The sequence below is a fragment of the Cyprinodon tularosa genome, unplaced genomic scaffold (assembly GCF_016077235.1).
Source record: "Cyprinodon tularosa strain WSP-4 unplaced genomic scaffold, ASM1607723v1 ctg197, whole genome shotgun sequence".
NCBI classification, from domain to species: domain Eukaryota; kingdom Metazoa; phylum Chordata; class Actinopteri; order Cyprinodontiformes; family Cyprinodontidae; genus Cyprinodon; species Cyprinodon tularosa.
The window spans coordinates 590,001-611,542 of record NW_024038720.1 but is presented as its reverse complement, the minus strand read 5'-3'; the positions used below and the strand labels follow the sequence as shown (position 1 = coordinate 611,542).

General features: G+C 37.9%; 2 protein-coding genes across 14 annotated transcripts in view; one reads left to right on the top strand and one right to left on the bottom strand.

Annotated features, from left to right (window-relative positions):
- Window positions 1-21,542, top strand: part of plekha7b (pleckstrin homology domain containing, family A member 7b) — a 107,893-nt gene that overhangs the window by 42,499 nt on the left and 43,852 nt on the right. For 12 of the 13 annotated variants that reach the window (XM_038283766.1, XM_038283769.1, XM_038283775.1 and 9 more), the window contains 5 exons: window positions 2,773-2,856; window positions 17,587-17,698; window positions 20,105-20,209; window positions 20,500-20,572; window positions 20,991-21,091. In XM_038283766.1, the coding sequence (XP_038139694.1) occupies window positions 2,773-2,856; window positions 17,587-17,698; window positions 20,105-20,209; window positions 20,500-20,572; window positions 20,991-21,091 (475 nt within the window). Of the gene's footprint in view, window positions 1-318; window positions 471-2,772; window positions 2,857-17,586; window positions 17,699-20,104; window positions 20,210-20,499; window positions 20,573-20,990; window positions 21,092-21,542 lie in introns of those variants that run through there. The other variant, XM_038283776.1, reaches the window with a different exon arrangement.
- On the bottom strand, window positions 7,546-11,014 carry LOC119782698. Its single transcript, XM_038283779.1, has 4 exons — window positions 10,608-11,014; window positions 10,135-10,296; window positions 9,857-10,014; window positions 7,546-9,495 (listed from the first exon to the last, which is right to left on the bottom strand). Exon 4 carries the CDS (start codon window positions 9,343-9,345, stop codon window positions 8,092-8,094), a length of 1,254 nt encoding a protein of 417 aa, XP_038139707.1. The 5' UTR covers window positions 9,346-9,495; window positions 9,857-10,014; window positions 10,135-10,296; window positions 10,608-11,014; the 3' UTR covers window positions 7,546-8,091.

Genomic DNA, 21,542 nt, shown 5'->3' with positions numbered 1-21,542 from the left:
AATTTAATAATTAATGCCCTACCAGCTCTTTAACAACACTTACAGTGCAGTATAGCACAGTATAAGGTAGTATTCCATAAGGGCTCTTTAGAAGGAGCTGCATACCTGGCATTCTTCTGGAAGGGATTATGTTTAATTATTTCTGAGAAAGGGAGAGCGAGAGGTGAAAAGAGTGGGGAGAAAAATGTGGGAGCATCTGATAAGCCACTGAGGCTTGTCCCCATGATGTTCAGGGAGATGGTCCTGTTCATCAGCTTGTGTGAACAACAGCAATGGGAGATAAAGAGCTCCCCCTTCAGTCCGCACTCTGCTGGCTTCACTTTATTCTGTTTCTGGTCGAGAACAGCTGCTGCGAGACACTTGCTCTGCATCTTTCACCTGTCACATTAACTCCAGGGGGATTTTTCAAAGCCTGCAACTTCACAGCAAGTCCAGTAGCTTATTTATGATGACTCCCAATCTCACAACAGGTGAGAGCTTCTTAACTGTGTTCATTTTAGAAGAAGGGTTTCAGTTCTAGTCTTTTTTGGTATTATACATTTTGTGTGTGGAACTTGAGATCACAAGACAGTCACTGTTTGGTCGAGAACATTGCAGACTATAGTGAGGTTTTTTATGATTTTCTGTAGATGTGGAAAAAGATGGTGTTTAGAAACTTAATTGCAATTCTACTGTTAGTGCTTGTGTTTGACAAGGTGTAATCGGATCCTTTTGTTTTTCCTGAAAAAGATTGAAATGCCATGGGTTGAACTCTGGATCTTAGCTTCAGTGGTTGAACCATCAATAGAAGCAACACATGGTTCTGATTATGATTTAAGCCTCTACATATTTCTGTGGAAATATGTAGAACAGCGTGCCAGCCTGTCCTCAGGTTACCTGCAATTCACATGGAAGTAGCCTTGCTTCATAATTAAACAACGTTCTGTTTTTATGAAACCCTTATTGTCCTTCTGTGGTGTTATTGTGTTTGTAAAACCATGTTTTTACACATTAGCTCCTTTGTTTTCTTATGCATAGTTAAGGAAGTGAAAGATACCCTATTGGAAATCAGTGCATAGAGAGATCGGCTCATTATTTATCTTCTTTATCTGGATCCAAACAGAAACTCTGCTTCTGTATTGCAATACATAAGAGGGGTTGCATGTTAGCTGAGTTCAGGTTCCAGAAATCTGTTGTTTGAGTAACAGAGAGCATGCTTCAGCATTTTGTGTAGTGTTGAAATGCAATGAAATGTAAAGTACTTTTTAAAATGTATGACATATAAATGATTATCTATGTGCCATCTACAATGCTTCGTAAGGCATTAATGCCTGGCAGGTACATGAAGCATGAAGCGTGTTACACCAGGAGTGTGTCTTGCCCTGTGTAACAGAGTCCTTGCTGGCTTTAATGGAAGCTACCACGCTGTAAATAAATAGGCCTACTGTGCTGCAGTGCTTGGGGATGCTGCAAATTCCATGACAAATAGTTCAGAAATAATGCGTCTAAAACAAAAGGCTTTAAAGAATCCAGATTCCTAATTAATGGGAGGGAGGAATGCTGGTGCAATGCTTTGTGTGCACTGTTTGGCTTGGCTTGTTGTACGAGTTGTTACTGCCTTGAATGTATTTTTTGTTACTTTATAAATAAGAAAATGTATTAACTCATGAAGGCAAGTGTCAATGTGATGTCAATGTTGTGTGTCTTTGAATGCTTTTTTTTTTTGCTGGGTTGCAGTAATCTTTCTGAACTTTGCTGAAATGTCACCTCATAAGTCTTCCCACCCTGTTCAGTTGAATTTCCTTCCCTCTGCCGCATAGTGATGCAGAGAAAGCACTTTGTTTGTGTCCTGCTGTGCTTTTATTGGACTGAAACTGAGCATCTGTCCTACAGATCATTCTTTTTTTGTAATAAAACATGTTGTGCATGTCTCTTTTAGTGGAGCTTGTGAATAAATGCCTCTTTCAATAGGGAGGAAGAACAAAACATAAAAGCAAACTCAAACTAACCGCAGTCAGATGGTGTTAAAAAATAGAAATATATATTTACTAAGAAAGATGACAGAATTTAAAAGAACACTCAGTTAGAAGACACCTTTCTCATGAACTCAATTTCATCTGCTCCATGCTGTTAAACATTATAAGTTCATGTTGTGAAAATGTGTTCAGCCTGTGGTTTTAAAGAGCAGGTTTGTTTTTGTAATCTCTTTACTGTATCCAAACGAGCCTGGAAAAGTTGCTCACAATCTTCTTTTATATTTAGATGTGTGCTACAATTTTAGAAGCAGTTAGAGGTAATCCCCCTCACTTTAACATTATGATAACCACGGATAAATCAGCATCTTATCCCTTTTAAAGCCTAAGTAGTCGAGGGGAAATTTGACTGCAGCATCTTTAATTGGGGGATTACTAGGGTATTTTTACAAGATTGCATTTTATTCCATGTGAGTACTTTAATAATTGTGGGATGGTAAGGGATTGCACTAATCATGTTTTCCCATAATGCTTTAATCTGCAGCATTACTGTTGCAACAATTTGGTTTTATGCTCTAGTTCAAGCAATGAATAGCCCCGTCTTGTTGAAATCAATAAAGCCCAGTGAACTGGATGAGGGAGATTGCTGAGCCCTTAACTTTCTGCAAAATAATATTTGCTGCAGTACCACCTTAGACATTCTTTCATTCAAAACACAGCCAATAAGAAGTCCCCGATGATCATCCGGAGGCACAGTGTTGTGTTTTTATAAAGTAGTCATGTCTTTCTTTCTTTCTTTCTTTCTTTGTTTTTACTGCAGCCACAACCTGAGGAGCACATCATTTCTGCACCCTGTGACTCGACAAATTTCACCTGATAACATAGAATATACCTTACAAGACAGGTGAGCTTCTCTTTATTCTTAATGCTTTAATGTACAAAAAATAAAAAAATAAAAAAAGAACAAACACAAATGCATTTTTCTCTCCTTTTTCTCTCAATTAACTCATCATGAAGACTATTAGAGCCATGTAAGCACTTACAAGCTAACTGTCAGTAACTGTCTCACACTAAGGAAAGGGAAAGGATTTGGCACTTTAAATTCATTAGTCAAGCTGTATTCATTCTCCACTGTAATGATATTTATTACTGCAATATTGTGACCACAGATTTGGATTTTGTCAGCTCATTAGCTTTGTTCTTCACATTATTACCTCATTAGTTGGTATCATGATGGCATTGCAGTGAAACAGAAACCGACAAGTTCATGTGGTCCTCCTTGTATCAAAGTAATGACTACAACTGATCAGTAGGCCTAGTTATGGAGCAGCTCTTGGTAAACGGTGGATGGACTAACCTTGCATGGTGCTTTTCTTGTTATCCAACCGCTCTTAGAAATGTTCACCAAAGTCCATATTGTAACGGCAGCCTGTTTTTAAACACCCTTCCAAGCCTTATTTGACTTGTCTCCATGGTGAACCAACACAGCTGTTTCTGACGATTTATATTCTGCACATTTAATTGACTGACTGTGTAAATTTTGAAGAAATGGTAAAGAAACCCTTAAAAATGTAAATAAGAAAACAAACAGTCGTTTTCTGTCCTCACCACATGTACTGTTTCAGAATGACAGGTGGGCGTATTGTCGTTTTATGTTGGCGCATAAAACTCCAAGCCATCAAACATGCATGGCAGGCTTAGGTAATATCAGACAGCAGGTGTGTGATTGTATTTAGGCTGGTTGGTCTTATTATATAGTGCACTGCAAACATTTCACTTCTGCCAGAGACAACTATGAGCCCTCTGAATTCTCATTCAAAACTGATTGATGGGATTCATCTGCAATATTTCTTGTGATTCGATGTTCTCTGTATTTTTTTATATGTCTCAGCAAACACACAAGCTCCTTGAGTACATAAAATACCCCACTGTGGGTGAGATCAGATCTGAGTGCTGTGGCCATATACCAATATTACACTTGTTATAAACCTTGGATCACAGCAAGTTACATAGCTTATTAAAATAATCAGATTAGAGCAGCAATTTCAGTGAGATTATTTTAAATGACATAAAAAACAAAAATTTTGTCGTTCCTGAGATGTATATTATGTTATGTGAGGGTCGTGCTCTGAAAGAAATGAGACATTACTGTACACCTTTCAGGATTAACTTTTTTCACATCAAAGCAATAAATAATTAGCCAAATTCATGTAATGTGTTTATTCTGGCTGTCTACATTGTGTATAAACATTAAAAATATCATATTGTGGGTAATAAATAAATAAAAGAATGTATAAAATTACTTTTTTATTCATCAGAACCAATTTGAAAACTGAACGGCAAAAAACAGGCTCAGATCGGTACTCTGGCTGCCCTGCAAAACGGGGAAAAAACAATTTTAAGATTTGGATTTCTTAAACTTGAACTTTCTTTGTCAGAGCATGCAAATCAGAGCATGCATGTCTTGCAAAAAAGAAAACATGCTATGCTGTTAAGAGGTGCTTCTTAAGTTATATATATGCATGTTACATGGCAGGACTGTTAGAAGCTGGTGAACTTCATTATTCTGGAATCCTAGACTGATAAATGCTTTGGGCTTTTTCCTGTTGGATCATTTATTTATTAATGCTTCATGTTCTTTAATGCACTGAATGAAAATTGCCAAACTTTTTTTAAAGGTCACCCCTGTTTTATTGAACATATTCATCCAAATAAAACCCTTAAACGTACGATGTTGTTTTTTTTTTTTATGTAGAACTGAGGTAATTTGTGTTAGTTCTCATAAAGAGAAGATGCCCCAAACAAAATGGAAATAAAATGAATGTATTCCTTATTCCTTTGTTCTTTAATATATCTTATTTAATATGGGATTGAAAAATGAAAAAGAATCAGAATCAGAATCAGAATCGGGTTTATTATAAAGGACCTGTTCTCAATTTCTCTATTCTATGTAAAGATATAAAAAAACAACAACAATTGTTTCTGGTATTTTCCTTGTTGGATTAAGTATATTGATACACTAAATCAAAATAGTTCAGAAAAAATATTTTATGTTTCTACTTGATTTACAGATGATGTTGGATTTTATTTTATACAATGACTAGATTTTCTCTTACGCTGACAATGTGCAAGCATTGCACATGTGCACAATAAAATAATTTACTTAAACCCTCAGTTCCACTGGAAGTGGAAGCTATGCGTAGGCTCCACGATGTTGCTCTTCCTGGCTGTTGGGACTGATCTCAGTGATTTCAGAGTGGTCCCACTGAAAGCATGTTTGTGAAGCGTCCCAGAAGCCCCGCCTGCTATGCACTTCCATAAAATATGCAGCTGTTTTATTTTTCCTGCCTGCAGCTTCAAATCCACATCCATCTATGTAGAGCACAGCTGATGAACAGCAAAGTGGATACGGTGGAGTTTACAAGTAGAAGGCTACATGTGCATAGTTTGGATGGCATTTCCAGGACCTTTATGTAATACAAAGATTTGCTTATACAGTTAATCGAAAGTCCTAATAAATATAACCATTTAAGTGAAAAATGTCTGAAAACAACTAAATATTTCAACTAATTTGCCCATTATGGAAGAAATAAAACATGGTTTCCTAAAGAGTATGCATGGGAGATGCTGATAGAACTGGTTAAATAAACACTTTGCTGGATTATTGTTTTTTTAAAAGCCTACATGTTCACTCATATAGCATGATGATATAATCCGAACATGAAATGAGTCCTTCTTAGAGATGCTCTGATCTGAAAATACATTTGGTAGAATTAGAAGCCGCTGTGCAGCTGCTCCAAGGTACGTGCTGCCTCCACCTCCAGTGGAAGTGGGGGCTTATACTCAGATAAGTCCTCCTAAACTGTAATCTTTGTGGGGTTAGAATTAGGGTGCCTCACTAACATCATCTCATACCGATATAATATGTTGTCACACACTACCATATTTGGAAAGCAATATAAATGTAAAAGCAGTTTGTAACAGCCAAACCGATGCAAAAAATGCTTTTGTTCGGAAAGCAGCAGTTTCCAGAGCATTTAAACAGTCCAAACCAATGTACAGGAACAATAAGAATTTACTCATTTAACAACAAGAGTGGAATGAAAGACTCACTGCAGTAAACACCCCTATAAATGTTAATTACCGTTGAAATTGCCCTAAAAGAAACAGAGTTCTGCCTCAATTTCAAATTAGTTTAAAGAGGCATTTTAATCCAGCTTGCCTTTTAAAAGCATTCCGGAACATTAAATACATGAAAGATCAGAGGTACCATTCAGCACATATATAGATAGAAGACTGAGCATAAAGAGCAGTCTGTGGCTTCCTAAATATGAAACAATTTAAATCCGACACACCTACAGTATCTAACAAAGTTGATTTGATTGATATTTTACTGGCCTGAAGCTTCAAGTTTTTTATAGATTATTAAACTGTGATCGGTTAATTATCTCTTTTCATATAAAGTATCTCTCAAAAGGATTTTAAAATGTCAAACATGCCATCCTGTCACTTCAATCATAGCAAGACAAGCCTGGGAAAAATGAGAGCAGCAACTCTCTCCCTTCTGCACAGCACTTCATGAGATATTGCTTTGGTCCTCCACAAGCCACAACAAATCTCCTGGGAAGCTATTCCAATGACCATAGTGGTAAACAGAATGAAAGCTGCACATAAAAAGGCAGCGTCCTCATGATACGAGAGGCACATCGTGTAAAAATGTTGGCAGCAATCCAAGCTGCTGTCGCCGTATTCTGGTGTAGGATTCTCTTCTCTCTTTGACTCTTTATTCTGCTTTTTCTTTTATATGTCTGTACCTCATCTCTTAGATTAAGTATAGGGGGATTAAGTGCATTAAGTGCCTATTGCATATGATTTTGCTTGTGTTTTTGGCTCATTGGTCAATATATTAGTTTAACCGTACAGCTTGACACAATAAAGATACTTCATTAATCAGATTTGTAAGAAGAAACATTTTCTTTGAAAAAGTTGAATACTTATCAGTGTAAATTGTACTAAATGTAAGTGGCCAAAACTGAACTCTCTATTAAAAAAAATTATTATTTCTTTACAGAAATATGTCAGCTTAAAACAGATAAAGCTTTAAATTCTATTTATTTTAAAAATCTTTGTTTATGTTCGGTGTACTTCATGGTAGCTGTGATTTAAAAGAACTAAAAAAAATTGACTTTAATTACGGTACTGTGATTACAAAGCTTTATATTAGTAAAGTCAGAATAAAAATAATTGGTTACCTGTGTTACATACAGGCCTGTAATATAAACTGCTTCACTCTTATGTTTACGGTTTTGCAGAAAAGGGAGCAGTAATACTGTATGTGCTAAAGGGAGATACAGCACTCTTCACATGTATCACCCACCATGTTGAAAACTAATTAAAGCATTAAGCTAATTGTCAAGTGGTTCACACTTTGTTTTTGGTATTTTAACTGCAGGTTTCCCCCACTTGAAAAGGCAGTTTGCTTCCAGAGATCTCACAGGATTTCACTCATCACACCAAAGTTGATTCTTTCCTTTTTTGTCTTTTATTTGAAAGTTCAATCAACAATAGTAGTAGCAGTATTAGTAGTAGTAGTAGTAGTAGTAGTAGTAGGTGAAAAACCTTTAAATATAAACAGAAAACACAATGATTAACATTCTTTAAACAAAATTGTTCCTGAAACAAAATATAAGATTTAAACCCAAAATCAAACATATTCAAAGAATTATTCAGTGATACATTTTAACATTCTAGTGTTCATTTACTTTCTCAAATACATTTTAAATGATTCCTCTTTTTTTTTTTCTTCTTTTTCTTTTTTATTTATTTATATATATTTTTTTCTCAATGTTTCAACATTTCAGTCTAAATATTCAAATAATTTGTGGCTCACCGGCTCCTTCTCCTTGGAACAAACTTTCCTGCAGTGCATTCACCCAGGCACCCTCATAGTGCTCATTGTTGCTTAGTGAGTGAACATCTCCCAACTGATCCTTTAATTATCTTCACCTGTCTCCAGGTTGGGAGACACTCTCCCTATACTCAGTCAGAGGAGGGCGGGGCCTGAATTCAGCTTAACACCTCCCACTCGATCTTCCCACAGAAACTGCTGGAAAGATCGCATGTATCAGTCAATATACAGTCAATTTACAGTCCGACTTCCTTCTGGGTTTCCTGCTTGCTCCTCTGCTGGCAGGAGAACAACTAGTCGTCTGACATCTCTGTGAAGGATTGTAAACTGTGTGTCCCTCAGAATGCTGGATGGAGGAAGCTTGGATGCAGGATTCTTGGATGCGGGCCTCACCTCTGGAGTGCACAAACTTGTTACAACTTTAACATTTACATCCCGCACAATGCCTCTGGTATCTGCATTAACGCTGATGACTCTTCCAAGCTTAAAGTGACCCCTCAATGCATTCTGGTCACACAGCCAAACAATGTCTCCGACTGCAACATTTCTTTTCATAGTGTGCCATTTACTCCTGATAAAAAGATTAGGTCCAGCAAGCTGGCTCCAGGACCTCCAGAAAGTGTTAACCTGGTGCTGCATTTCTTGAAGTCTCTTGTAGGGATAACTTGTGAAATCAAAGGTTTTCCAGTCACCACTTGATGATGCTCGTCCCAGCAGAAGTGAATTAGGTGTGACATACTGCACAGTGTCCTCTCGGCTCTGTACCCTGGCATCAATGGGACGTTCATTTGCAAGGTTGGCAGCAAGCTGAAGTGTTGTTTGGAACTCACTGAAGCTTAGTCCCGACTCTCTTCCCAGGCTCTGGAATGCTCTTTTCACAATCCGGACACCTGCTTCAGCAGAGCCATTGCGATGAGGGGAATCCGCTGGCTGGATTTTCCACTGCCATTCAGTTCCATTCTGAGCTGAAGTTTCTTCTACAGCGGACCTGTTCAACCCATCCAGAAATTGATACAACTCCTCCAGAACCGGTTTGGCACCAATAAAATTGGTCCCTGGATCAGACCAGATCTTTTTAGGGTGACCCCGAATAGCTGTAAATCTTTGGTAAGCCATTACAAAACTTTCAGTTGACATAGAGTTAGCAAGCTCTGTGTGAATTGCTCTGCTGGCCATGCAGCAGAATGCCAACCCCCAAACCTTCATCTTGACTCTCCTCTTCACATCATCTTTAACCTGATATGGTCCAAACAGGTCAACTGTTGTAAACTCAAATGGGGCTGCGGGCCGAGTTCTTTCTTGAGGTAAATCACTCATTATTTGCTGACATAATTTGGCTCTGGTTTTCTTGCAGATCACACAATTGTTAATTACTTTTTGAGTAATTCTTCTTCCTTTGATGATCCATGCTTTCTTTCTCACCTTCAGAAGAGTTGCAGCCACTCCCTCATGACCTCTGTTGTGAGCTTCGTAAACCAACAGCATTGAGACCCAGGCATTGTATGGTAACAGGGGAACACCAACCTTGTCTTCATTGAAAGCCTGGATCCTCCCACCACAAAGCAGAAGCCCAGATTCTTCCTCTTTGTAAACCACCAAACGGTCTATGGTAGTGGCTGGAAAGGTGACACCGTCCTGTGCAGCAAGAAAAAGATCTCTTAAAGCATCCTGGCGCTCCATTACAGTAATGACCCCAGTTAATGGCACTGCCTCCCACTTTGAGGTTCTCACGATCCTCTTTTGACCTACAAAGCGTTTTGCAGCCCGCCAGACCTGGGCAATCACTCGGAGGAGCAAACCCAAATTGCTAAAGCGTCGTACATCCACCAAGTTCCTGACTGCAGTATTGGTGGGCGGTCTCCGAGGTTCTGGATCTGGTGGTTCTTTCTTTGCCTGTGCTCTTGTAAGTACAGCAGCAAACGATTTTTTCTGCATCTTCCAATGGTTTCTCTTTCAGTTAATGAAACATCCTTTGGAGACTTTATTGGCCACTTACCAGTTGGTAGACTGAGAAAGTTTGGGCCTTGCTGCCATGCAGAGTCTTCCTCCAAATCCTTTGAACCAGACCCACGAGTGATGATATCAGCAATGTTCAGGGGACCAGGGATCCACAGCCAATCCTGAAGTTGTGTACTATCTTGGATTTCTCCAATCCTATTGGCAAAAAAGGACTGGAAACCATAACTTTCACGTTGAATTGCACAGAGAACAGTTTGGCTGTCAACAAAGTGGTACCATTGTTTTACTTTAATTTTGCAATACTGCACAAAGTACCTCTTCAGTCGGGCAGCAAATACTGCTCCACACAGCTCAGCCTTGACAGCTTCCCCCTTGTGGTCTAAGGGTGTTAGTTTAGCCTTAGATTCTACCAGCCGTACCACAGGACCTTGATCACATGCCCAGCGCAGGTAGAGGACAGCACCATAAGCCTGCTCACTGCCATCAGAGAAGGTAATTGCATCAGGCTCAGCAGATGCAAACACTGGTGTCAAAGCTCTTGGAAACTTAACCTGGTTCAGCTTGGTATATTCTTCAAAGAGATGAATGGCATCTGCTCTAAGCTTTTCTGAGAGTGCAAGGTCCCAAGTGTCTTTGATAGTTCTAAGCTTAGCTTCCTGAAATGCTCTGCGGACTAGAATGGCCCCTTTCTGCTTAACAGGTGTTGTCAGACCAATTGGGTCATATAATGCAGAAACTTGGCTGAGTAATTGTCGACGTGTTAGTGGGTTTGGTGTCTGGGCTCTCACCTCTTCCAGTTGAAGATTTCTCCCTTGTCTCATTTTCCTTTTTCTCTTTGAGAAGTTTATTCCAACCATGACATGGAGCTTGTCATCTTCCACTGTATAGCCAAGACCAAGAGCTTTGTTGTCATCCTCTTTAAGCTGATTTGGCAGAATCATCTTTGTAGCAGCCTCCCGTTCTTGTTTCTCAGTAGGCTGGTTTCCACTTTGACCAGAGAAGACCCATGGTTTTAACTCGAAACCGCCTGCATTCAGGATCTGCTCCACATTTCCAGTGATAATTTTGAGCTGGTTCAAGTTGTTATGAGAGGTCAAAAGATCATCAACATAGCTATGCTCTTCAATTACTCTCCGCTCCTCCACAAAATGGCTGAACTGGGGGAGTTTAGCTGTCTCTTTAAAGCAAGTTGAGCAATACATCCTGCTGGCTTATCACCAATGTTGACTCTAGTGATTGCAAACTCACCCAGCTCCTCCTCCTCAGAGTCACGCCACAGGAACCTATGTAGGTGTTCCTCTCGGTCTTCAAGCCATACTGAATTATACATCTTGCGTATGTCTCCCAGGGCAGCAAATCTTCCACTTCGGAATCTGAGAAGTACAGCTCTGATTGAATTTAACACATCTGGGCCCTTCAGCAGAAGATCATTCAAACTCACCCCTCTACACTTTTGACTGCTGTTCCAGACCAACCTGACTGGAGTTGTGACAGAGTGTGGGTTTGGTGCAATGAGGTGACTGATGTACCATACTGGGCCAGTCCATGTATCCAAGATGTCTTTAGACAACTTCATTGCAGCTCGCCGCTTAACTATCTCATGAATTTGAGCTGCATATGCGGCCTTCCACTCTGGGTCCTTAGCCAGTTGCCTCTCAGTCCTCATGAATGTAGCTTCAACTGCACTCCTGTTGCAATGTAATGTGGCTGGATCTTCTACCCAGGGATAGCTGGCATGCCAATGAGGCTTCCCACTATGTTCATCTGAAACGACATATGTTAGTCCACTTTTTACCACTTCCAGCTCCCTTTCTTCAGAGAGAGTCATCTCTTTGCCACCTGGCTGGCAGTTTCCACAGCGGCAACCTCCACATTTTGGGATGCAACCAGCACCGATGCTGTCCCATTTCCACCACTCTAGAAACCTGGAAGTAGAAGCTACACAATTTGATTTGTGAGGTTTAATGGCAGTCAAAGGCTGTTGGCTCTGTGTACTTGGCACTACACAAACATGTTCTTCATACCTCACAGCAGCAGTTCTCATAGATCTTGCGAAGTGTGTTCGTGATGTGTGGGCTGTCATTGTGACCTCTTCAAAGAGCTCAGGATGGGTGCCAGCAACTGTTTTTCCCATTGGTCCATCCCACAGCACAAGATCTCCAATGGTGCATATTTTCTGTGGAGCTAGCTGGCCCTCTTTGTGGCTTACAAGGAGATGGATCTCTTTTGGTCTTACTAGTTCACTGAGTGGAATGCCTGGAAAGAACTTTTGCAGCTTCTTTGGAGACACATGTTTTTGTATGTCAGCAATACTGTCTAGGCCATAACAAACAAGCTGGTGAGACTTGAAAGTGCCTCTTGAGCTGCGGACACGGATTTTCAGGAGGTATAGCTTTGTTTTGACAAAGACTTTCATGCCTCCTACACCATGAACCACAAGCGTGATGTCTTCACTCCTGAGATTTAGTCGGCCTGCTGCCTCATGAGTGATATAATTTGTGTCAGAAGCTAGATCAATCAGGGTCCCGATTTTTTGTCCATCATTAGCTGTGACTTCCTGAATCATCATTAAGACAGGCCACTCTGTTAGCCCATTCTCTGTTAGAAGACTTGAGTGACTTTTTGCAACATGGGAAACCCTTGACGTTGTGTTACAAAATACATTCTGACATTGTTGGGCTAGTTCTGGTGGGAGTTTTTTCACAAATTCTTCTTGGGCTTCAGTGTAATTTCTTGTATTTCTACCTCCCACTGTTCCACTTCTGCTTCTCCTTTGAGTTGTGCTGCCTCTAGATGTTTCAGCATTTGGACACAGATGATAGTGATGGTCCGTGTCCCTCCTTTTCTCACACTCAGAATTTTTGCACAAGAAAAAAGTTTTGCAGTAATCACCAGGATTGTGGACGTCCAGACATCTCCAACATGCTCCCATTTTCCGTACTGCATCCTTCTTCTCTGCAAGATTAAGTGCACAGAATTTCTTACAGAAATAGAGCTTTTTCCTGTGCCTGAAATCCCCACAGACTACACACCCTGAGGGAGTGCTACTTGCTTGGTTTGCGATTCTAGTCCTTGCTTGCCTCTGCTCTGGTCGAGATTCCTTCCTCACTGGATCCTCATTCTTTAGTTGGTCAAGCTGTTCATAGATGCTTTCCTGACTCTTGAGGAAGTCCAGAAGATCTTCAAAGCGCTTCTCTGATTTAGTACTTCTCTCTGCAGCATAGAGAAGCCATTCTTTCTTCAACCCATCAGGGAGTTTGCTCTCAATTGACTTTGTCACAAGAGGATTTTTTAAAGCGCCACTGTCACCAAGGTCATTGAGGTCATCAAGGGCTTTTTCAATAGTTTGGATCAGTTCAACAATTTTCTTAGGCTGGTGACTTTTGACAGGAGGAAGTCTCTGAAGCTCTTCAATTATTTCAATAGCAATAGCTGATTGGCATCCAAACCTGTTTTCTAGTACACGAAAAATGTCATCTGCTGTTTTGTAGGTTACCAGTCGAAGGTCTCTTATTATTTTTTCATCTAAACTGTCAATGAGCTGAAACTTTTTCACTTCTTTTGACCCCGTGGGTTCTCCTTGACTCTGGAGAGCCTCCCAATCTCTTCTCCAGCGATGAAAATCGCGCCTGACGCCAGTAAATTTGGGGAGTGAGGTTGGCTTCAATTTGATAACTGATGTTGGGTAGCTGATGGAAGACGTACTTAAAGTTTTTCCAGCACTTTCTTTAGCCTTGGCTTCTATAAACTCTGCCTTTCTGGACATTAACTTCGGAACCATCTGTTCAAGCTCTCTTACACGCAGGTGAAATTCTTTTTGCTCAGCAGGGGCCCAGCACTTCCACTGTGTGTACAACTCTTTTGTCTTCTTCACCAATCTTTCCATGCAGTCAAACATGAAGTCAAAAGCCTCTTTATTTCCTCCAGAGTCAAAAGACATTACACTCTCTACTTTTTCCTCTGCAGCTTTAACTGCCATTGTCAGTTCCTCTTCTCCAAAGTTTTCCCAAAGCATCTTCTGGATCAGATTTTTAAGCTCCTTCAGTTTCATTTCACATTCACTTGCAGTTTTATCAATGTCAGCCCTTTGCTGCTCATTTAACTTTGAATCTTCTTCAGAGTCTTCTTGCAAGTCTCTATCTACAAGATACTGAGCTTCCACATCTTCATTTGCTTCCATAACTTTATTAGACTCAATTATTAGTTCCTTGAAACTGTCTTTGAGCTCCTCTTCTGACATTATGGCATGCATTCGAACAATGTTGTTGGCCAGCCGGGAAAATAGCAGTTTAGCAGATGTCCTGTTTCTCTTCAGCTGGTCTAAAGACTCTGAGTCAGCCATTTTGAGTTTCAATAGGGTTCCTGACTCTGCCAATCTTCTGGCCGGTTTTTCACTGTCAAGTGGTTCACACTTTGTTTTTGGTATTTTAACTGCAGGTTTCCCCCACTTGAAAAGGCAGTTTGCTTCCAGAGATCTCACAGGATTTCACTCATCACACCAAAGTTGATTCTTTCCTTTTTTGTCTTTTATTTGAAAGTTCAATCAACAATAGTAGTAGCAGTATTAGTAGTAGTAGTAGTAGTAGGTGAAAAACCTTTAAATATAAACAGAAAACACAATGATTAACATTCTTTAAACAAAATTGTTCCTGAAACAAAATATAAGATTTAAACCCAAAATCAAACATATTCAAAGAATTATTCAGTGATACATTTTAACATTCTAGTGTTCATTTACTTTCTCAAATACATTTTAAATGATTCCTCTTTTTTTTTTCTTCTTTTTCTTTTTTATTTATTTATATATATTTTTTTCTCAATGTTTCAACATTTCAGTCTAAATATTCAAATAATTTGTGGCTCACCGGCTCCTTCTCCTTGGAACAAACTTTCCTGCAGTGCATTCACCCAGGCACCCTCATAGTGCTCATTGTTGCTTAGTGAGTGAACATCTCCCAACTGATCCTTTAATTATCTTCACCTGTCTCCAGGTTGGGAGACACTCTCCCTATACTTAGTCAGAGGAGGGCGGGGCCTGAATTCAGCTTAACACTAATATTATATCACTGCTGGATCCTACTGAATACTGAAAGAGGTTTCTGCAGAAACTTTTGAAAAGATTTCTGATCTGTACCATCCTCTTTACTGTGTGGAATTTCAGACTTTGCGATTCATTGCCCTTGTTTTCCTCTGGTTTGGTTGTTTTAAAACTTGTAAATTATTGCCATAGATGTTTATTGCCAGCAATTCTACTTTAGAATTACACTTCTTAATGTTGCTGCACGTTACTGTAGTTCTGCTAACTTAGCTCTGATGCTTAGAAATGTACAAAACAGGAAATAAAATTACATGTAGGATTTTACATTACAGGTTATAAAAATGACATTTGACCAAATTCTGCTCTTGAGAAATTGTTCTTATGTTTTCATTTAAATTATTGTACAATGCAAAAAAAACAAAAACAAAAAAAAACAAAACAAAAAAACTGCTCTCAGTTGCTAACGAATTAGGTTTTAAAGTTTTTGTTATATAATAAATAAGATCAATATCCACACATCTGTTTCTTAGATTGGTGTTATTCCCACCTAGAATAGAGAGTTGTTTCAGTAAGCATCGAGTCTCAGTGATTTCTAAAGCTGCCTCACTCTCTCATTGTTTTGTTCAGAAAATTAAAATTACTTGTCATGGTCCAGGATCTGACTCAAGTCTGTGAAAATACATGATGTAAAATCTTGTAAGGGTGCAATAATTATAACCAGTAATTCATATGATGCTTTTGATGAGTGGATACAGCCTAAGGTTAATTCTAATTGAAGGAACAGAGAAGTATTTGTAGGCACTGTTTTTAGTTTGGTTATATACTATGAATATTTTTTACATTACAATTTCCAATGCTGATGTATTTTATTGAGAATTTTATATGTTAGAACAACAAAGATTTGTGCATAATTGTGAAGAAAAAGCAATATGATTGCAATCAACAGCCTTTCAGACGACGTGTTATTAGTAAATAAATGCCACCCCACCTTTTTCTATTTATTCAAAGGATACATTCTTCTGTAAATCACCAAGAGGTACGTCAGATAACATTATTGTGCAAACAACATAAAAAACAAGGGCCACACATAAGGTTGGAACAACTTAAGCTCTGGATATGTTACAAACTGCAAACCTATGATACACTGAGGAGCACCGATCAGGAAATCAGTGATGAGGCTCATATATCTGGAGGAGCTGCAGAGATGGAAACAAAGCAGAATTGCAATATTTGTCTTAGTGCTGGCCCGAAGTGTGGCTGCTGCAGTTGAATTTCATATTGGTTAAAATGTTCTACGGAGCTGGTTATATTTCTGCATTACAGCCCACCACTAGGGAATTATGGTGGATTCAATTTAATTTGGATATTAGAACTTTGAGGTTGGAGTGCCATCATTTCTGAGGTGATAGCATTCCAGTGTCTCGCCTCTGGATGCCGTATTCCCATTGTTCATATTGTTGAACTACGGACACATTTAAAAGCATAACAATGGCAATAATACTGGTTTACATGGAATTCCAATGTCTGTGTACAAACTAAACTCTATAAAACCATCTCACCCAAACACTCGCCACAGTAGCAAATCAGGAGTTGGAATTGCTACTATAGATCGATAGTGTTTTTCAGGTGAGCATTTTATCAGTCAGCATGGTGACATATTGAGGTGCTTAGATTGTTAAATTATATCAAATCACTGTCAGTTTCTCTGATCCTGAACCTTAAACCCTCTGCTTTTGCCTACACTTGGCCATGTTTGGGCAATGCCCACTTTGGTGACATTATGTTAGAATAGGTCTATGGGACGGGTCTTGCTTCTACATTTTAGAGCATGCAATTTAATAGTTTGAGCAGCAGCAACAAAAAGGAGACTTTAAAATAACTGCTTCATTTACATAACAACTAAAAATTAAGAATAAAAAATGTTGAAAAAATGTTAAAGATGTGACATATTTATTTTTAAGGCTCATATATAATCGCCTAAAACCCCCCTCCATCTTTCATCATAAGCTATCTAAAAATAAGAACTATGCCATGAGGAAATCTATGTTCTGCATTGGACAACTTTCTAAAGTTACCTTCAAGTCAAAAAGCAGCTTTACACAATAAATAAAATAAAAATATTTAATATACAAATGCAATGAAGTATTTCATCACCAGAATCAGAAGATTCTTAATCAGAACCAATCGTTTATGTTGTTTCTGTGTGTGATTCACCCTCACAGCCTGAAACTCAGGAGCTGCTAATGGTAAGGATGGCCATGGTCCAAGCACTCTCCTAAAATCCCTTTAGCCTTTAGCATTAACTATGAAATTAAGTGTCAGCACTGATCCAGTCACTGAAACAATGTGCAGGCCATTCAGTTCTGTTTATTTCCCCGGAAAGATCAGTTTTTCCGACAGTCGAGTTGAATAGATTATTTGTCCTAATAAATCATCAATGGGTGTGTTTTCTGTTTATTGACATATAACATTCATGCAGTGGGGTGAGTCCATGCTTTACCACTGAGCTGTCCAAGTACAACATCCTACTAAGGAGGCGATTGGCTGAGACGGGTCTTGTGTCTGTGTCAGGAAACAGTCACATCCTTTTGTATGTGAAAGCTCAGCTTTGACCTGCTGCCTTTTTGTTTTTCATGGCTTACAACATAAATTAAGAAGAAACATCATTATTCTGTGATCCTCATCCTGTCTGTCACTCATTACCATTCACATTGTACTGTCAACTGCAGGATAGAGTCCCGCATGTCCAAACTAACAGCCAATCAGAGGTCTCCCAGCATGGTCACAGAGTCCCCCAGGGCTGTGACCTCAGCTGCAGTGGATGCTGCCTCAGGATCAAAGGTAAGCTTCATTTTCCCCATTAGATATCGGGCTGGTTTTTTTTTTTTTCAGTGCTTTATTTTACTATAGAGCTTAAGGATATTAATGCAGATGGAAAAATAAGGAACTTTGTCTTAGTTTGATCCAAGTAGAACATGTCAAAGAGCTGTAATAATTTGTGTATTTTAATTCATCAAGTCACCTAGGTGATGCATTAAGGTTATATTACCAGCTCTGGACATGTTAGGCTTTTAGTTCAAGTGGCTTTCTGTTTGTATTTTAAATGAAGAAAGAGAATGTATGATCATGTTCATTTTCTCTATGTATATGATTGCAATGTAAAAGGAAAAAGAAAGTGAAACAGAAATGTAGGGAAGAATAGAACTTAAAACATTTTCTAAGCTAATAATAATGCATCTATTTAGTATTCTGCTTAAAGCAAGATATTTTTCTTTACTGAACAGGTACCATCTAAAGGATTATTTTAAGTTTATAACTAATGACAACAAAGCAGTATTTTTTATTTGCCGGACAAAGGCCTTGATTTTCTTAAATTTAGGAAATTTGTGATCGGCTAATACTTAGATATTTTCCACCAATCTGATTTAAAGTTCATCATAAAGGTCTAAAAAAAACAAAAAAACAAAACAAAACACTATCAATGTTTTAAACTTTATATTTGACAGCCGTTATTTCAGAAATTTTTCATGTGTCACGGGAAATGACTAATATTTTATTATATTTAATATTTTGATATAACTTCTGTCTTGTGATCTTATAACAACTGATAGTGTAAATTATAAAAAGAAATCTGTCTCTGTCAAAATCGTAATCAGCCTTTAAGGTTTTTAAAAAAAATTGGTAATCAGTGATGGACCAGAAACCTATAATCGATGCATCACCAGTATTAAGCTTTTACCTGCACCAATCGTCATCATTAAACCGACACACAAAAAGAGCAAATTTTGCCAAACAATGCAACCAATACATTTAGCAAATCCTGATAGTATTTAATATACATCAACATAATAGAATACACCTTAATCACAGAAACTAAATCTAAGTAATAATTATCTTTTGGCCAAAATATGTGAAATAAACAGTTGTTAAGTAATAAATTAATAACAAAGACAAACTGGATGTCAAAAGTCAGTAAAGGTTAACGTCAGGAGTGACATTAAGCTGAAATCGACAGGTACTGCAACCAGTAAAGCTTTAAGAGGTTCATTGTAATTTTTATTATTAAGCCAATATAAAGTGATTCAAAGAAATTTAACTGGACTCTGTAGATCTGTAGACGTTTTAAAACCTAGAGTTCGTTAGGTTTCATTGCCATAATGTCTGTAAAGGCTGTAAATAAATGATCATGGGCATTTATCATTAAATGTTTTAGAATTTGATGGAAATATGAAAATATTCCAAAGATAACAAATGTCTCAGCATTTTTATTTTAAATGAGTGATGAAATATTATTGGCCTTTTGTATATTTATTTTGACATTTGTTATTATTCTCAAATAATCAAAATGGAAAATCTAAAGGCTCAAAAACTATAGTAAACAAAGGCAACTTAATTGTTATTTTTTAGGTTATATCAGTCCATGGTCCCTCAGGAAAAAAATTATTTTTGAAAAAAACAATTTCTTAACTAACATTATCATGGAAACAAATCCCCCCAAAATAAACCTGTCAGTTTATACAGCCAGAGAACTGACATTTGTTAATGTAAATTTTCTGAAAATGTGTATGAAGAATTCAAACTTAAATGAGGCTTATAAAATCACAAGTAGCGCAGATCACCTGTCTTTTCTTTGCAGAAATGCAACAAATTGCTCAAATTCAATTTCCCATTGTGCTTCCGTCTGAAAATGTTAGTAGAGGGGAAGTTTTTTTTTCATAAAACTGTATCCTATAACCAGATCTTTTCTTATAAGATAACTATCTCATAATAACGAGATTCAGTTACATATTAATTTCAGATCATGTGTAACAACCAAAGAACCCTGTCTATAGTATCTTTTTCTCTTTTCCCATCTTCAGTCCAGTTTAGAATGCTACAGTAAAATGCTTTTTAAGGGATTTCTGTAAAGGATGTTGGACTGTATTTCATTATTAAGCTTTTTTTGAAAATGATTAACACCTTATTATACACTTGATGCATTTCCGTCAGTATATCTTGAGTCAAACAAACGTATGATCAGATGGGTTTGGATGCCTGTTTTTTTTTTTTTTTTTGCTTTCAATAACTGAGATCATCCTTTGATATTTGCATTTTATTTTAAGCATTGTTATTTAGACAATAAAGCAGAAACTGAAGAAAACTCAAAAGACTAGTTACTTTTTTATAGTTCTGTGTATGATCAAAATAATCTCATATTCGCAAGCAATCCTACAATTAAAAGTTTAGGGCTTTATTTGCTCCTTGCAGATCTCCAGAGGAAGTGGGAAGGTACATAGCTTTGGCAAAAGAGATCACGCTATTAAAAGAAACCTCAACATCCCAGTGGTAGTAAGAGGCTGGCTCTACAAACAGGTGAGTGCTTATTCCACCACTCGCATAACTCTTAAAGAGAAATAAAAAGAGCTACAGTAATGAGAAAAATTTAGAAGCTTAAGATCTGTACCAGTTCCTCTGTGAAAAATAAATAAAGCAATGGTGTTCAATTACTGCTCTAATGATATGCACATAGCCTTCCCCCACTCACTGGCGCTAACAAGCGCACCATTCCCAAACTGCTTCTTAATTAAAACGTGCATTAAAATTCACTCCTTAAGGAAGACCTCTAAACACACTGCGCTTTATCTTTCCCCCTTCACCTCCAGGACAGCTCTGGAATGCGGCTGTGGAAACGGAAGTGGTTTGTTTTGTCGGACTACTGCTTGTTTTATTACAAAGGTGAGTCTGTGAACAGTGCACTTGGTTAGAGTTTAAAAGATGGCAGTGAAATGAGATATGAAGCACAGAGCCCCGTAGTGATCTCCTCCTGTCATTGAAAATAAGGACTCTATGCTATTAAGTTCTTTCACATTCTAGGCTTTCTTTCTTTATTTTTTCCACCTTATAACATTTAATCCCTGCTTGTGTTTCTATAGACTCAGCCTCTTCTTCTCCGTCGAACTCCCTTAATAATAGATTAACCAAATGTGCTGTTTGTCCACATGCTGCCACGGTTCTTTATGGAGATAGCAGATACCATAGCATGACTTCTCATTTTTCTTCTGTTTTCAATCTCTAATTGTACTATTAGATACAGCTTTAAGCTTTTGCCTAAAAATGCTGTTTTGAAATTATTCTGCGTTTTCTTTTTTAACAGACAGTCGAGAGGAAACTGTGCTTGGAAGCATTCCTCTGCCCAGTTATGTCATTGCACCGGTTGAGCCAGAAGACCACATAAACCGCAAATATGCTTTCAAGGTAACACAAAGGTGCAACCGGCTGTGTTGCATTTAAAGATGTGAGCATTAAGATGTGTATCTTGGAGAATCTGTCCAATCATAGTTCAGAGTCAGGTTTATTATCCTCTGGGGTCCTCTCCTCATTTTGTTTAAGTATGAAGAAGTTTTAACCCTATTCTTTTATTAATGCTAATAAAATAACTATCCTAGAGTCATCCTTTAAGGTATGTACCACATATATATATATATATATATATATATATATATATATATATATATATATATATATATATATATATATATATATATATATATATATATGTATTCTATTTCTTTAAATCAAATATTTGCATCCAAATATGGTTCTCTATTTTTTTTGTTCCTTTTTTTCATGTTTTCAATCCCTCATAGTTATTTTCTGTGCCAAGCAGTGTCTAATTAAATTAGCACTCCAGACTAAAGCATGGTCT

What these genes read in the sequence shown, in the direction of transcription:
- LOC119782698 (XM_038283779.1), bottom strand. Translation starts at nt 9,345, where the DNA reads ATGCTGTTGGTTTACGAAGCTCACAACAGAGGTCATGAGGGAGTGGCT.